This window comes from Chinchilla lanigera, unplaced genomic scaffold (assembly GCF_000276665.1).
Source record: "Chinchilla lanigera isolate Chin_1 unplaced genomic scaffold, ChiLan1.0 scaffold00126, whole genome shotgun sequence".
NCBI lineage: Eukaryota > Metazoa > Chordata > Mammalia > Rodentia > Chinchillidae > Chinchilla > Chinchilla lanigera.
This window is the reverse complement of record NW_004955527.1, coordinates 1,592,441-1,609,060: the sequence shown is the minus strand read 5'-3', so window position 1 is coordinate 1,609,060 and position 16,620 is coordinate 1,592,441. Positions and strand designations below refer to the sequence as shown.

At 56.0% G+C, this 16,620-nt stretch overlaps 1 protein-coding gene across 5 annotated transcripts in view; it reads left to right on the top strand.

The window, feature by feature from the left end:
* Positions 1 to 605: 605 nt before the first annotated feature.
* The window catches only part of Padi3 (peptidyl arginine deiminase, type III), a 26,391-nt gene continuing 10,376 nt past the window's right edge, over positions 606 to 16,620 (top strand). Inside the window, exons 1-6 of one of the 5 annotated variants that reach the window (XM_005409816.2) lie at positions 606 to 724; positions 8,991 to 9,174; positions 11,299 to 11,371; positions 14,430 to 14,491; positions 15,391 to 15,508; positions 16,396 to 16,521. In XM_005409816.2, coding sequence (XP_005409873.1) covers positions 633 to 724; positions 8,991 to 9,174; positions 11,299 to 11,371; positions 14,430 to 14,491; positions 15,391 to 15,508; positions 16,396 to 16,521 — 655 coding nt within the window. In that variant the 5' untranslated portion in view covers positions 606 to 632. Of the gene's footprint in view, positions 725 to 8,335; positions 9,175 to 11,298; positions 11,372 to 14,429; positions 14,492 to 15,390; positions 15,509 to 16,395; positions 16,522 to 16,620 lie in introns of those variants that run through there. The other 4 variants (XM_013507410.1, XR_001231973.1, XM_013507409.1 and 1 more) reach the window with 4 other exon arrangements.

Sequence of the window (16,620 nt, the reverse complement as noted above, 5' to 3'; positions counted from 1 at the left end):
ATTTCTCAGATGGGAACACTGAGGCCAAGAGCAATGAAGTGACCCAGAACAGGAAGAGGCTAGGCAGGGCTGGCACCTAGCCCTGCCTTAAGGCCCAGGCTCTAAAGGAAAAGGCTGTGTTTCTCAAGGGCATCAGAATGCTCTGGAGCGCTGATGATGATCCAGATGCCAGCTGCCCCTCTAACCTGCTGTGTCAGGTAGGAGCGGGCCTGGGAATCTACATTTCCCACCAACTCCTACAAATCCATATTGCTTCAGAAAAAAGCAGGAAAAGAGGACGAGGGGGCGAGGAAGGGCCAAGATCAATTCCACACAGCTATCCTGCCCTCCTCTCCTGCCCCAAACAATCCCCAATGAGCTGGGCAGGTACCTGTGGGGACTTGTTCCCCTTAGAGCAAGTAATTCACTCCCTGGGTTGCCAGAGTGGGAGCAACAAGTTTGTATGCAAATATTGGGTCCCCTTCAGCCAATGCTGAGTTCTTGACTCTTGAAAGGGGTTGGACTTCCAGGCATGGAGCCAATAAGCTTGCACCCTATGCTGGAGGGGCGTGGCCAGAGACTTTTAAACCACCTCTCAAGGGGCCTCTAGGAGAGTGTTGGGTTTGGTGGCCCAAGCCCAGTCCAAGGCCAGCATGTCGCTGCAGAGGATCGTGCGCGTGTCCCTGGAGCATCCCACCAGTGCTGTGTGCGTGGTTGGCGTGGAGACTGTCGTGGACATATATGGGTAAGCACCAGAGGTCCCTGGGCCTTACTGACTCCTGCGGGTCTTTCTCCCTGGAAGCCGTGTCGTGTCCTTGGGCTTGGGCCTGGCCTGGCTGCCCACCCCTTAGCTTTGGCCTGGGCAGAGCAGCCAATCAAGGACTCTCGGGTCTTGGCCTCGGATAGCTGCGTTTCTAGCAGGGCGTATGAACTGGGGGCGGCTGAGCAATGACTGGCAGTGGCTGAGCTCTGTCTGGCGGTGTTGCGTCATGGCTTCTGGACATTGCCTCCATCCAGAGACGCCGTAGGATGCCCTGGGGGTGGTGGGCGCTGTGTGAGGTGCAGAAGAACAGGGAGAGGTGGACATCCACTCCTGCCATGTGTGAGCCTGAAAACAGTGTACATGATTTTTAAAGATCTCAGCTACTTCCTTAGCTCTGTCCAGGTGCCCAGTGCTGTTCTTGGAGTTGGCAGCACCTGGCATTTAACTTTCGAACACAAATGCTGGAAGCCCACCGTGGCAATAGCTCTTGGCCTCGGCTCAGGCTTAGCATATTCCCGTGTGACGGAGGAGCAAGGCGGGGAGCAGAGAGGGAAACTGTGTGCTCAAGTCCCGCAGTTAAAGCGTAAAAGCCAGGATTCAAACCCACTCACAATCCTACTTAGAACTCAGACTCTCAGATGCTGTACTCCGCCCTTGCGGCAGAGGGATTCAGATCTGGTCTCCTCCAGCACTCAGCGCCCTTTGCTCTGCTCCCTCTGCACCAGGCTGCGCTTTCCCGGCCTGCGGTGGTGGGAGCTGAGCTGCAGCCTCTTTCTCCTAGGAAGCAAAAGAGAGTTTGGTTCCATGCTTAAGGTGGTTCGAGGGCCGGCTGCTTGGGCTTTTGAGGAGTCTCAGTCTGAGACTGTGCTGGACACAGGTGACCAGGATGCCGGGAGGGGAGGGTGCAGGCCCTGTAACTGTGGCCACCTCTCAGCCCCCAGCTTTGTCCCTGACCAGGTTCTCGACCTCAGCACTGTGGGGACGCCTGAGCAGTGTAGAGGGCTGGGCAGTGTCACTGGCTTGCATTTATCTCCACGCCTCCTTGTTTTTTTTGTTTTTGTTTTGTCTTTTTGAGACAGGGTCTCGCTATGCAGTTCAGGCTGGCCTTGAGCTCACTTTATAGCCCAGGCTGGTCTCAAACTCGCAATGATCCTCCTGCCTCAGCCTCCCGAGTGCTGGGATTACAGGCATGCGCCACCACGCCCGGCCCCTACCCCTCCTTGTGATGTCCAAAAGTGTTCCCAGATACTACCAAGTATGTCATGGGGGCAAAATCCCCCACTCTGAGAGAACAGGTACCCCAGACTAAGACCTGAGCATTGGGGTGAACGTGGTCAGAAGCAGGATGGTCCCGGGGCACTGGATGAGAGGCGTAAGGAGCTGGTCAAGGGAGGGAACCAAGTCCGGAGCAGGCCCCAGCCCAGCAAGGCACCAGGACCTAAAGCCTGGTTGAGGCGGGTGGGCCTTGAGGGGCGGGAAGGGGCTTGATGGCTCTGAAGGAGCAGGCGGGAGGGGAGAGGAGGGGGTACCTGCTGCCTGGCGCCACTGCCTGCTGCGGGGCTGCGTGCTGTGGGGGTGATTCAGTGCCCGAGCTGCCCCGTGCCCCCTGGGCAGATGTGCCTCCAGTTTGACCTGTCCCGGGAAGGCAGGAGCCGCTCCTCCCCCGCACAGCTTCCTTGTCAGGTGGAGAACAGGTTGGGGCAACAAGGCAGTGGTGGGGTAGCCACAGTGGCAGGCGCAGAAGAGGCCGGGAACGGGGTGGCCAAGGGCCAGGGGGCAGGGGCTCCAGCATCTTCAAGTGAGGGCTTCCCAGGCCCCAGAGACCAGACCATCCGGGGAGGTGGAGCTCCTGGCCCACCCATTCGTCAGGTGTCCCTTTGGGGGCCAGGCACCGGGCCCCACAGAGGTTTGCAGGCAGGTGCCGTTCCTGCCGCCTGCGGGCTCTAGCTGAGGCCCAGCCACCTTCTCTCCCGGGCTGCGGGAGGAGCCCTGTCCTGGAAAGGGAGCGGGTCTGGGCTAGTGCTGAGGTCCCTTCTGGCCTGGAAAGGCCTGATGTGTCAGTCCTGTGTGCCAGCAGGAGAAAGGGCAATCCTGGCTCTGCGGCTGCACAGCTATCAGACCTTGGGAAACTCTTGTATCCCATCTGGGTCTGTGATTTCTCATCTGCAGGGTATAAGTGATGGTAAAGTCAGCATTGGACTTAGCACCCACTCCCCAGAACTCACTGTCCTAAGCACTTTACATATGTTAATGGAGTCCCACAGCCATCTCTGGTGAGGGAACTAAGGCACAGAGAGGTTAAGGGACCTGCCCAAGGTCACACAGCCAGTGAGTGGCATAGCCAGGATGTGACTTGAACAGTGTGGCCTTTTCTTCCAAGGGCTGTGGAGAGGGTTGGGTGGGATTGGGCGAGTATAGTGCGCAGCTCTCGCCCTGCTTGTGGTGAACCCTTAATCATGGTAACTGTGACACTGTCATCATTTTAAGGCTCTGTCCTGAACCTGTGGACAGCCTCACGTGCCGCCAAGCCTGCCAGGCACAAGATGCCTGGGGAACGGCCTCTGAGCCACACTGGGGGGAGGAGGAGTGGAGAACACAGGAAATCAGCCGGGGGTGGTGGTGCACGCCTGTAATCCCAACACTCGGGAGGCTGAGGCAGGAGGATCCTTGAGAGTGTGAGACCAGCCTAGGCTACAAAGTGAGCTCAAGGCCAGCCTGAACTGCATAGTGAGACCCTGTTTTTAAAAAAAAAAAAAAAAGAGAGAGAAAATGCAGGAAATAGCATGGGCTGAGCAGTCAGAGAAGGCTTCCCGGAAGAGGGGCCCAACTGGAGCCTTTAAAAGTGAGCACAAGCAAGAGTCCTGGGCCCCTTGACTGTGGCAGCGGGTCCCACCCTGTCCTGCCTTCCTGTACTTTGGAGGTGTCCAGCTGGGTGCCCGAGCAGGGAGTCTTGGGTGAGAAAGGGAGGAAACTGCAGAACTCGTTGCCTGAGCCACGCATTAAGCTGCAGGGTCCCCTTTGCTCCTCGCTGAGCCTGGAGGTCGAGACTAGAGCCTGCACTGGACAGATGCAAAGAGGAGCTCAGGGGACACTGGCCCAAGATGTCCTCTCCTGCAGGGCCTAGCTGGGGTGCAGCCGGGACCCCGAAGCCTAGGTCGCTGCCTCCTCTCCATGCAGAGATCTCCACGCTGAGCATCAGTGTTGAGACACGAGGCTCAGACTCGAATCTTGGGACGGCAGGAAAGCTGGCTTGGTTCTTACTTGGCAAAGTCAGAGTCCCCGGATGACTCCGGGGTGGGTCACCCAGGGCGTCATCTGAGTAGGAGCGAGAGGTGGACAGGAAGCTGGGCCCCAACCCCGAGTTCCACAGCACCGGGAAAGGCTGCTTCGAGCTGTGAGGCAGTGGTTGCGAACCCTTTCGACTTTGTCATCTGATGGGCTTGGCCAGCAGTCCCCAGGCTGGTTCGACGGGCATCTGAGGTCTCACCCACCTCTCCATTTTCTGGATGGAGAAACTGAGGCTCCAAGTGTAGGATGACTTCCCAGGGTCACAAAACCAGTTAGGGATAGAGCTGAATCTTGAAAGGTTTCCCCCAAAGGAATCCAAGTCTCTGAGGGGCACAGATCACCTGCATGGGGATCCTGGCGGGGCTGCAGGACATCGGTGCTGACTGACTTGTCTAAGAGCCCAGAACTCCCCCTGTGGCCATACACACCCCACATTCAAGAGACCCCGGAAGTGTTAGGTCTGATCTGCTTGCTGCAGAGGGCTGGGACATAGCTGCTTGGTGGCCACTGAGTCTTTCTGAGTCCCTTCCTGAAGGCAGCCAGTCACCTCTGAGGGGCAGCCACCTTGACTTGAGAGTGCACAGCTGGTTCACCTTGACTCCGGGAGGCAGCATTTGGAAACTCTAGAAGGCAGAGTGCACTCTTAAGGTGCATGGGAGGCCCCCCGCTGCTTCCTGTAACAAAGATCCCCCTTCTGTTAGCAAGTGACAGCAAAGGGCCATGCCCGGCGATGAGCTGTCTTTGCCAGGAGAGGTTCTGCACCTTGGCTCACGTTGGAGTCACCCGGGGACTTTAAAGAAGTGTCACTGGGCCGGGCCAGGGTGTCAGGGAGCCGGTAGAACACCGGAATCGCATGTGCAGCGCCCTGGATTCCATCCCCAGCACAGCAGGAAAATTAAACAGAAACTTTAAACTGCTGCCCAGGCCCCCTTGGGAAACCTGACTGGCCTGATCCGGGCGTGTCCAGCACTGTGATTTCTCCAGGGCCCCCTGGGAATAAAAGGAGGCCCAGGACTGAGAGCGCCGCACTAGTAGGGAAGGACAAATGGCTCGTGCCACCCAAAAAGTGCCTAATGGAGCCAGGAGCCCTGAGTTTGAACCCTATCTGTCACAAGGCTGTGTCACATGAGCAACGCCCTGCTCCTCCCGGGGCCTATTTCCCAGCTGGTCCCCTGAAGGACTGGGCTTAGGACAGTGGGTTTCGTGCTCTGCTTGTGGAGGCCTCAGAGTCTCCCCCTGGGGGTGACAAAGCAGCTCCCCTTCTGTCCACCCTGGGCGTTTTGCTTGACGCAGGGCAGAGCTCGGATCTGCGCTTCAGGGAGCCGGGTGGTGCGGCTTCGGCCCTAGGAAGTGTTCGGGCTCTGGACAAAGGGTTGTGTGGCTGCCAGTTTCCTGGGGGTGGCTGTGGGGCGGGTGGAGGGGGCCACGGTTTCCTGAACCTGGTTCTGTTGGGGAGGCTGGCAGTCGGGGGTGTCTGAGTACCTTGCTGACTGGGGAGTGGCAGCTATCTGAGGTGTCTGGGCCTTGGTCGCCTCCACCCCATGGGCCAGCCCAGAGGAGCCCTTGGTGATCGCCTGGCCCGTCTTCCAGCCCTGAGGACCATTTCCCAGTGCCTGAATTGTTTGGCTTTGTTCCAGAAGCCGGGCCTCTGAGCCCATTTAGGGAGAGGATAACTTTGGATTGCACAGGAGTGAAGAAGGAGTTACCTGTGAAGCCTGGCTCTGTCAGGCTGCGTGAGGGGGTGTGGGTCCCCTCACATTGGGGGGCCCTGATAGCCCCAGGGACTCCGGCCTCTCTGAGGCAACCCCACCCTCGCCGTGGTCCTTGGACATCAGGGCGATTGGAAGTGCAGACCCCAGCCTGCCTGCAGCCCCGCTGCTCCTGGGAACCTGCATTTGCAGTAGGGCGGCTCTGAGACTACCCCCTTTGGGGCACCTGCTGTCCTGGTTTTAATGCTGAGTGTTCTGCATGCCTAGAAACAAACACCTGGATCTCAGCAAACCAGGGCTGTTGGTCATTCTGCCGCCCGTCACGCCCACTCACCCCTGAGGCCAGCCTCGAGGGCCTTGCACAGTCCTGGACAGGCATGGACAGCCTGTCCCCCAGGAAGTGGGAATTCTGGATCCTCCTGGACCTGCCACAGGCTCTGCTCCTGGCAGTCATTCCTTTGATCATCCCAGCACACCACTCCCACGGTGGGGTGCAAGCACTGGACTAGGAGTCTGGAGCCCTGCCTCCTAGCCACCTCTCTTCCGGGACTGTTTCCCTGGCAGTGCAATGAGGGCTGACTTTCACGCATTCCTAGCGTTTTGGGCCCATCTGCTCCTCCTGCTTCCTGTCATCCCCACCAGATAGATGTAAGCCCTAAGGCTGGGGCAGATGAAGTCACCCCTTCAGCTCTCACACCTGGTGAGCCCCGGGCTGGGATTTGAATCCAGACTGCCTGACCCTGGGGTCCACAGGCTTAACCATCTTGCCACAGCTCCATCATGGTGTCCCTCCTGATCAGGCACAATCGCTGGCTCCCCATTACCCAGGAAAGAAATGCAAATAGCCTTACTGCAGCCTGAGTCTTCTCCTGAGCTCCTGAGGCTCTGGGTGAAAATCCCTTCCCCTCAGACCCATGGGAAGCCACTCTAGACGCCTGGCCCCTTTGCCAGTGCCTCCCCCCACCTGTTCCCTGCACCCTAATTTACTTTAACAATGCCCTCCCCATCTTGGGGCGTGTTCCAGGCCTTTCCTACCTATTGCGCCACTTGAGCCTCATGACTGTCGCTGAGGTCAGACATGGGTGTCATTATTCACTTTATAGGGGCCCAGAGGGGCCATGGGATTCAGTCAAGGTCGTCTGGCTGATGTGTGGCCCCTGACTGTGGCCATGGCCCTGCTGAGCCCTGGGCTTCTTGTCCCCTCCCTTCTCCAGCTCGCTGTGAAGTCTTACGGGGGCCATTGCTCGGGGCCTCTCCTGGCCAGGGCTGCTCCCCAGGATCTGGGGATCCTCAGCATCTCCCAGAGGTGGCCCAGAGAGCCAGGCTGAAGTGGCCTCACCCAGGTTAAGGGACTGGGACTGAGTTTTCATGCCAGAAGAGCCATCAAGCGTGGCTCCAGGGACAGCGTGGGGCTGGGGACTTGCATGAAGTGTCTTTGGCTGCCCTGGCTGCTAGAGCCCAGCTGCCCGGGGGTGTGGGGCACGAGAGGCCCTTCCTGCCCGAGTCTGTCTCCGTGTCTCTCTCTGCCTCCTTCCCTGATGCTATCATCTCTTTGTCTCCGGGCCTCTCTGTCTGCTTCCTCCATGTCCCCTGACAGGCACCAGCCCACACCCAGGACAGAAGAGCCAGAGGGCACCAAGCAGCCCTGGCAGTTCCAGACTTTGGGGATAGTAAGGCGGGATAAAATCCAGCATGTTTAGTTAAATTTGAATTCCAAATCAATACTTTTTAAGTATATCTCAGATATCGCATGGGATCTACTTGTACTAAACAATTTGTTGTTTATCCGAAATCCAAGCCCAGCTCGTCACTCTGTATTTTTATTTGCTGAATCTGGTAGCCCTGCTTGGAAGGAGAAGCAGGCCTGTTGCCCCCCGACCTGGGGAGGGCACCTGGCAGGGCTGGCACGCTGTTGAGTTTGGTGGATTCCTCTTTTCATAAAAAGCTGCTTTGAGAAGCGTCACCAACCTGCTGGGAGAGCGAAGAGGGTGTCTCGGGGGCGCTGCCTGCCCCCAAGGGGACAGGGCCTGCTGCAGGGCAGCTGTGTGAGCTTGCAGGACTCCCTTGCCATCCCGAGGCTGTTTCCCCAGGGGTGAGTGGCAATCTAGCCCCTTGTTCTGAGGCTTCGGTAAGGACCACAGGAGCTGGTGCACAGACGGGCTGAGCGGGGCTGGCATGATGAGTAGGGGAGGGGACCTGAGCTGTCATTGTTCTCTGGGGCAGAGCTGAGCAAGAGCCTTAAGGCTGGCTGCTTCCCAGCAATGTGACTTGGGGTGGGCTATTTACCCTCAGTATCTCCATCTGTGAAATGGACAGAATACTCATGCCTAGATGAGAGGCTCTCATGGCATAAGGAACAACAAGGACCTGAAACAGGGCTGGCACAGGGCCAGGGCTCATTCAGGAAGCCTCTTTGGCCCCTCTGGCTCACAGCTCCGCACCCTGTGTGGTTTCCCACGGAGCCACAAGCCCCGGTCCAGAGCCACATCTGGCTGCCCTGGGCATACCGGCCCTCCACTCCCTGAAGGATCAAAGGCTCCAGAGCAGTAGAGAGAGTGATGGGTACCTGCTTCTGCCCAGCAGTGCTCAGCCCATAGCGGGGACCCCGAGATGAGGGGATGCGCAGGCTGGTTTCTGAGCAGGATCCCTAGCTTACTGGGAATGGGGGAGACACAGTTTCAGCATTTTAAGCCTAGCAGCACCATCTGGCTGTTTGACCAGCTCAGGGCCTGCTTTTCCAGGTGCCCCTGCAGCGGTTCCCAATAGCCTGGGCTCCAAGTCAGAGGCCTGTGTGTAAACCTATCTCTGCCATTTGATGCTGTGTGACCCGTTTGTTACTAGACCTCTCTGAGCCTCTGTTTCCCACCTATAAGTGGGATACTGCTGTGCACCCTGCAGACTTGTGAAAGGAAGTGGAAAGTGCACACAGTAATACCCGCTGGGGGGACTCTGAGGACACCTCATCCCCTGCCAAGGAGACAGGAGGGGTCTTGGGATGCAAAGTGCTCCTCTTAAAGCTACAGTCACAGAACCACTAGGGCGTCCACTCATTGCTGCTGACTCCGGTTCTGGGCTCCGTGGGGTTCTGTCCTCCTGGGAGGTCAGGAAACGCACAAGGCGATGTTTGTGGCCGTGGAGCCTGGAACGTGGGACGGGGATCTGAGTGGCCCAGCCCGGGAGACTGGAGAAGGCTTGGGGAGGAATCAGGGCCGTGTCCCTCAGCGCGGCCCATGGCTCCCTGTCCTTCCCAGATCGGTTCCCGAGGGCACAGACATGTTCGAGGTCTACGGGACCCCGGGGGTGGACGTCTACGTCTCTCCCAGCACGGAGAGGAGCCGGGAGCGGCGCGCTGACCTCAGGCGGTGGCACTTCGACGAGGGCCTGGAGATCATCGTGGTCATGAACTCCCCCAGCAACGACCTCAACGACAGTCACGTGAGCCGCTCCCCGGCCGGTGGGGTGGGGGAGGCGACGGTCGGGTTCCAGGAGCCCGCACAGCCCCCTTGGTAGGGAGCGGGCTCATCGTGGGCGAGCGCCAGGCCCTGGGGCTGGGGTCTGATTCCCAGTACTGCAGCTTATAGACCCGGGCTGTGCGTCCCCAGCGTCTGGGACCCCTGCGCCCTCTGCGGTGGGTGTCGTCGTCGTAACCCCTCCTCCTGGCGTCGGTGCGGGGGCGGCAGCTGGCGCCTGTTCCTTCCCTCCCCTCCTAAGGCTGCTGGCGAAGGGAGTTGTCGGAGGCGGTGCTGGGCCTCAGTTTCCCCATCCGTACGTAGGCTGGGGTTGGCTGGCTGATGTCTGCCTGTTTGAGTGACACAGAAAGCCAGCGTGGGGGAGGGACGCTGCCTCTCCCCAGGGAGGCGCCGGGCCAGGCGACGCTTCCTGTGGCCCCTCACTGTCCCCCATCCACGCTCTCGCTGACGCCCTCTGCAGGGTTTCAGGACATCTAAGACATGGAGGAAGTGACGCCCCTCAAAGAGACCAGGAGCTGGTAGGAGGAAGTGGTTTCTCATTCCATGTCTAGAGCAAAGTTCTAGAAATCGGTCCTTTAAGGACCACTGACCATGGTCACTGGGCGTCTGTGACCTCATCCAACCATCACTGCAGCTCTGAGAAGGAGGGGCTGACCCCCCCAACACACACACGCACATAGTGAGGCAACCAAGGTTCACAGCCCTGTCTGAGGTCCACAGCCAGGACTCAGCACACCTGAGGCAGGTTCCCTGTCACCCCACCTCTGTGCCTATATGTCTCTGAATTCTTTTTTTTTTTTTTTTTTTTTGGTACCGGGAATCAAACTCGGGACCTTGCGCTTGCCAGGCAGGCACTTGTGCCACTGAGCTACATCTCCGGCCCTATGTCTCTGAATTGAGCCTTTCTCCAAGCTCTGTGAGGCGTGTGGGACAAGACTGAATGGACCCATTTTCCAGATTAAAAAAACTGAGACCAAGAAGGGCTGTGGTTTAGCTGGCCATATGTCCCAGCAAGTGGCAGAGTTGATGGGGACAGGATAAAGTGCCCAGAGCAACACAGGAGGACTGGCTGGGCTATGAGGTCTCCTCCAGATGCCCTGCAGAACTAGGGGCTGTGAAGGTGCCTCCCCACCCTGAGTTCCTGGCTGCAGGGGCTTTCAGGACCAAGGAAGGTCAGAGACTCCCTGTCCCACCCTGCCTTTGGGATCCAGGCAGCTGTAGATCTGGAGAGCAGGTCACTCTGGGACCTTGGCACACAGGGTCTGTGATCACTGGGTTTAGGGGCTCTCAGGACTATAGGCTAGATCCTGAGCCTCCAGTAGGGGAAGGATGTCAGAGCCTGAGTGTGGAGGAAGCCACATCTGGAGGCAACGTCCCGGGGGGACCACAGGTCGGAGGGGACTTTGATGTGTCCACCTCCAACCACCTATCATCATCCCGGTCTTCACCTTCACCCTAAACAGTTATGGGGTGCTTGCTGCGGGCCAGGGACCATGATGAGAACGCAGCTGCCTCCCTAGGCCTTTTTGTATTTTGAGACACAATCTCACTAATTTGCTAAGTTGCCCAGGCTGAGCTGAAACTTTCCACCCTCCTGCCTCAGCCTCCCAGAGTGCTGGGATTATGAGTGTGTGCCTCCATGCTCTGCTTATGTCCCTATTTTACATATAAGAAATCTGGTGAAGGGCATTGGCCAAGGTCACAGAGCCCCTAGGTGCTGGGCTCAAGGCCAGGTCTGCTGGGTCTTACTGAAAAGAACATTGTCTTGGACAGGTTTCCTAAACTCTGCCCTGTCCAAGTGCCTCATTTCACAGAGGCCCAAGGAGGAGCGAGGCCCGCCGGAGTCACACAGTAGGTTGTTGGTGGGCCCAGGACCCAGGTCACCATAGAATCCCTCACGGATAGTTCGCATTCACAGCTGGGCCAACTAAGGCATGGAGGATTAAATGGCTCAGAGAAGGCTACAGGAAGACCTAGACCAGGGTACAGAGGTTCCTGAGGCTCCCCCTCCTCACCACGTCCCTCCAGCCCTGTCTTGAGGCAGGGGCCCTCGGCTTCCACCAGCCTCACTCAGGCCGTCTCTCCTCAGGTGCAGATTTCCTACCACTCCAGCCGTGAGTCTCTGCCCCTGGCCTATGCTGTGCTGTACCTCACCTGTGTGGGTAAGTGGCGGCTGGGCGGGGACTGGGGCCCAGGGCCCTGGCCAAGGGCAGAGAGCTGGTGGTTGGCAATGATTCTGACCAGGGTCTGTATTAAAAAACGAATTTGTTTTATTTCTTTCTTTTTTTTGAGTGGGAAGCGGTTTCCGGTACCGGGAATCGAACTCACGACCTTGCGCTTGCCAGGCAGGCGCTGTGCCGCTGAGCTAAACCCCCAGCCCCTGTTTTATTTCTTAAAATTAAAGAAAGGTGTGTACATTAGAGAATTTCAATAGTACAAAAGAGTGTAGGCTGAAAAATGAGCCCCAACGTCCAGTCCCCCACAACCAGCATCCTTTCGAGAGAAGCTGTGCTTGCGCCAGTAGATGTACCCTTGCTGGGACAGCCTCCCTTCCTGTAAGCAAACCGAAGCACACTCTAGACCAGGAGCTGGACCTTCCTTTTTTTCAACTTAAATGTTTTCTGCAGATTCTCTGCAGTTTGTTGTAGCGTGCAGACTCTGTGCAAGATGACTCAGATGCTGAACTATCAGACAGGAAATGTAAAGTGACCCTGGTTCCTGTATTAAAGGGTCCCATAGAAAAGGTAAACAACACGCGTGGACAGACGAGAACTGCAACAGAGAGATGAGTAGTGTAAGAAAGGGTCAAATGGAAATGCAGGCAGGAAAAACCAGAGCCACAGTGGGAGGAAAAGCAGTGGACCTGATACAGCTGAAGAAAGAATTGATGGACTTGAGAACAGGTCAAGAGAAGTTACCCAAACTGAAACACAAAGAGGAGAAAAAAAATGAAACAAAACAAAATAGAGATGTAAGAGCTCTGACAGTATCAGAAGGTCTGAACTCAGTGTAATTTCCATGAGACTCCCAGGTGGCTTTTTAATAGGATTGTGTAAAGCTGATCCTGAAACTCACAAGGAAGCACAAAAGGAAAGAATCGCCAAGACAATTTTGAGAAAGAACAAGGTGGAAGGATTCAGAGGTCAAGACTTTTTCAAGCTCTAGCACTTGAAGCAGCATCAAATTTGCGCAGGGTTAAGTGCGTAGAACAATAGCACAAATAGAGCCTAGAGATAGACCCAGGCTGCTGTGGTTTATCACATAAAAATAAAAGAACTTGGAGCCCTACCTCACACCGTACTCAAGAACAAATTTCACCTGAGTTAAAATTCTCAAGATAAAAATAAAAATGATACAGAAGGCTGAGGCAGGAGAATTGCTGTGAGTTCCGGGACAGCCTGGACTACATAGTGAGACTCTGAACATAAAAATTGAGGAGGTTTTTAAAAAAGAATATCTTTGTAAATTTTAGCTTGAAAAGTTTTTTTTTTTTTAACAAAGTGAAACAAAAACACAAACCGTAGAAGAAATGTTGGTAAATTAGGCAACTTCAAAGTTTAAAGCTACATTACAGCAGGTGCAAGTAAAAAGTCAAATTGTGGGCTGGGAGAAGAGATTTGCAATGCACTTATTGACTCAGCGCATACAGACTACAGAGAAGCCCAACAAAAACAAACCAGCAAACAAATAGAAATGAGTAACATGTGAACGAGCATTTCACAGAGGAGAAAGCCCCTTGGTCAAAACCCAAAATTCAAAACTGCTTAACTGAGTTGCCACAGGTTGTGGGGCTGAGTATCTCCTTTTGGGGGCATTCCTACAAGCCTGGAAAGCAATTAGCCAGTAAGTAGCAAATGCTTTCTTTATCTATGACTCTTGCAGAAGTAGAGTTCGTGGGTTGAAGGGGAAGCATATTTTTTTTTTGGTTTTGCTCCGGTACCGGGAACCGAACTCACGACCTTGCGCTTGCCAGGCAGGCGCTTTGCCGCTGAGCTAAATCCCCAGCCCCCGGGAAGCATATTTTAAATGTTAGTTCTCAAAAGGACCGGGCCACATGGTACACCTGTCCAAAGTGCACGGGGGCAACTTGCTTCCTCATGGTGGCAGCCTTTGCTGGTGTTTCCTGTCCTCGCTGCTTGAATTTGCTTTTCTTAATTTTATTTTATTTATTTATTTATATATATGTATATATATATATATTTTTTCCTTTCTTTCTTTGAGGTCCTGGGGATCGAACTCTGGACCTTGCACTTGCCAGGCAGGCACTTATGTCACTGAACTATATCCCCAGCCCTGAATTTGCCTTTCTTGAGTTAAGAGTAAGGTGGGGCATCTGCCTCCTGAGCCTAAACACATGCTTCTCTGACCACACAGCTCATTTCTTCCTCCAAAGACACCTGCTGCTTTGTGACACACATTTCCTTGATCTTCTTTACGGTCTGCTCACCTGAATATGCACGCGGAGGGCCAGAGTTCGATGTTACTGTCTGAATTTTCCAAGGAGGAATTGCATTGCCTGCACCCTTTCCGACTGGGCTTCCTGGGCCCACATCCATCCAGCATTGCGTGGTGTTGGGTATCTTTCCACATTAAATCATTGATTAAAATCTATTTCTTCCTTTTCTCTCTTCTTGAAGAGCTCAGAAGGATTTTGTAGATGCGGGAAGATTGGCTCTAAGCCCTTGAATGTTCCCTTTGTATAGTAAGCTCTCTCTCCCGGTTTCCAGGGAGAAATGTTAAGGCGGGGTGTGGGTGAGGAGCGCAGGCTGGGACTTGAGGGGGTGGGAATAGCTGCTGAAGCGGAAGTTCAGAAAGGCTGCACAGCCAGCAGGTGGCAGAGCCCAGATTCACATCCGGGTCAGTCTGACACCAAAGTCCAGACTCTGTCCCATTCCAAGATGAGACAGCTTCATACAGAACAAGAAGGTCCCTGGCAACCTGGGCTCAGTGTGGAGTGTCCCCCAGCCAAAATGGCTCTGAGGATCCAGAAAAGGGGGTCATCAGGACTGGCTTCATGGAGGGGGCGGCCTTTGGCCCCAGCCTTTCCTTGGACCGCTCTTCCTCCCCAAGGCCTCTTTCCCCAGCCTGTGGAGGGAAAGAAGCCTCAGAGTTCTGCCTCCGGGCTGTGTCTGCCCAGAGATAAAGACTAAGAACAGAAGGCTTGGCCCGTGCTGGGCCTCTGGGCACCTCATAGGAACTCACCTGCCCCTCTTCCCACAGACATCACCCTGGACTGCAACCTGAACTATGAGGGCAGGCAAGAGAAGAGCTTCGTAGACAAGGTAGGCTTCCTGGCCTGGGCCTGGACAGGCGGAGTGGAGTGTGGAGCTGGGGTGTGAGGGGAGAGGCCATTACAGGTGTCCCCTGCCTCTGCCTCTCAGGGGATGCTACAGTCAGAGGAGCCAAAGGAGGACCAGGCCTGGCTGGGAGGGTCTCCTGCCAGGAGAAAAATCACCAGCCAAAATCGTCAGGCACAGAGGCTCCCAGCCTTTGTCAGAAGAAAGCTCTGGAATTATAGTCTAGGTCAAGTGTTGGCAAACGTTTTTTAAATAAAAGCCAGAGAATAAATATATATTCTGCCACTGTAGTGTAAAAGCAATCACAGCCAAGACAAACTAGTGACGTGGCAGTGTTCTGATAAAACTTTATTTGCAAACTCAGGCAGCGACCAGAGTTTGATCCCTGGCCATAATATGCTGACCCTGAGCTAGGGCAACAGCATTTCTACGGATATGAACAGTTAAATATCCTTGGGCCCAGTTGTAGTGGCACTAAATGCACTGAGAGTGCAGAGGAGGTCAGGGTGGGGGAGAGAGCAGAGAAGGCTTCCCTGGGAGCACAGGAGGGAGGGCATTCTGGGTGTGGGAACAGCAAGAACAAAGCATAGAGGGAGGTGTGGAGGGATGAGTTGGTGTGAGGTATGTGTCCTCAAGGTTGCCTATAGAGAAATATCACATGGGCTGGAGGCACACCACAGACAGCCATGACAAAGCTGTGACTTGCACTTGATGGTGTGGGCACTAGGGAGCCATTGATAGTTCCTGAGCAGGATGTGCTTTGGTGAAAGTGGACCTCTCCTCACAGGGTAGGATGAAGGCTTAGGAGTCTTGCAAGAGATGCAGAGGAGGAAGTGTGGGTCTGGTCCACACCCCTCTTCACTGGCTGTGCTTTCCCATTGCAGCGGCAGTGGGTCTGGGGGCCTGGTGGGTATGGAGCTATCTTGCTGGTGAACTGTGACAGGGACGATCTGGCCTGTGATGTCCCGGACAACTGTGACCAGTGCGTGCGCTGCCTGCAAGGTGAGCGACTAGGGCTGCCTGGGTCCCCGAGTGTCCAGGGCCACTGCTGTGACCCCACAGAGGTTCTGCCCCATAGGCCAGGCTCCCAACGTGGAAGTGGAGGCCAGGGCCCCAGCCCCTAACACACCCTGACATTCCTCAAACCCATCTCCGGCTGGGGGCTGCCTGTCCCCGTGTCCCATGTCTGTGGACACTCTGCCGCTGGGCAGAAATGCTGAAGACAAGTGCGTCTCCTTCCTCCAGGAGGGAGGTACTGTGAACCACGCCCTTCCCCCACATTCCTCTTACACATCCAAGCGGGAGAGTCTCAGGCTCAGACGGCAGGAGACTTCCCAAAGTCACAGTCTGTCTGTGTCCACCCCAGGCTTCCTTCCCAACCCAAACCCACACTCCAGCCCCCAAGCTCTGGCCTGCCCCCTGGGGCCGTCCGCAGCGTGAGTCTGTCCAAGGCAGCGATACCCTGGGAGGGGCGGTGCTTTCCACACGACGCTCACTGCAGCCATCCTGAGGGCACGTGGAGAGGGGCCGCTCTGGCCCGGAGGGCAGCGCTCAGCCAGTGTCACAGCCTCGCCTGTGTGACGCCCAGGTGGGCTTGGCATTGAGCCCACTTCTCCCCAGCTCCTCTCCGCCGCCAGGCACGGGGCTGGCTACTGTCACCTCACACTTCTCCAGGCGGATGAGGAAACGTGGGCCTGAAGGGGGACATGAAGTAGCACGACACGTCACCTACACGCAAACATCATGGCTTGGTCTTGATGCAGGCCCCAGGAGGTGGGGCCGGGACACCTGGCCTTGACACCCATGGACCTGGGAGAGGGATGGCGCAAGGGGGAGGTGCTGGGGACCCCGGCTCCTCTGAGTCACTTCTTCTCTGACTGGCTTCGCAGATCTGGAAGACATGTCTGTCATGGTCCTGCGGACCCAGGGCCCTGCAGCTCTCTTTGACGACCACAAACTTATCCTCCACACCTCTAGTTATGATGCCCAGCGGGCACGGGTCTTCCATGTGTGCGGTAAGTACGTGCCAGGAAGCCTCTTCTTTATGGGGCGGCTAGGCAGGCTCTGCTCAGGGCCCAGGAGTCAGGAGTGTGGCAAACTTGAATATATACATA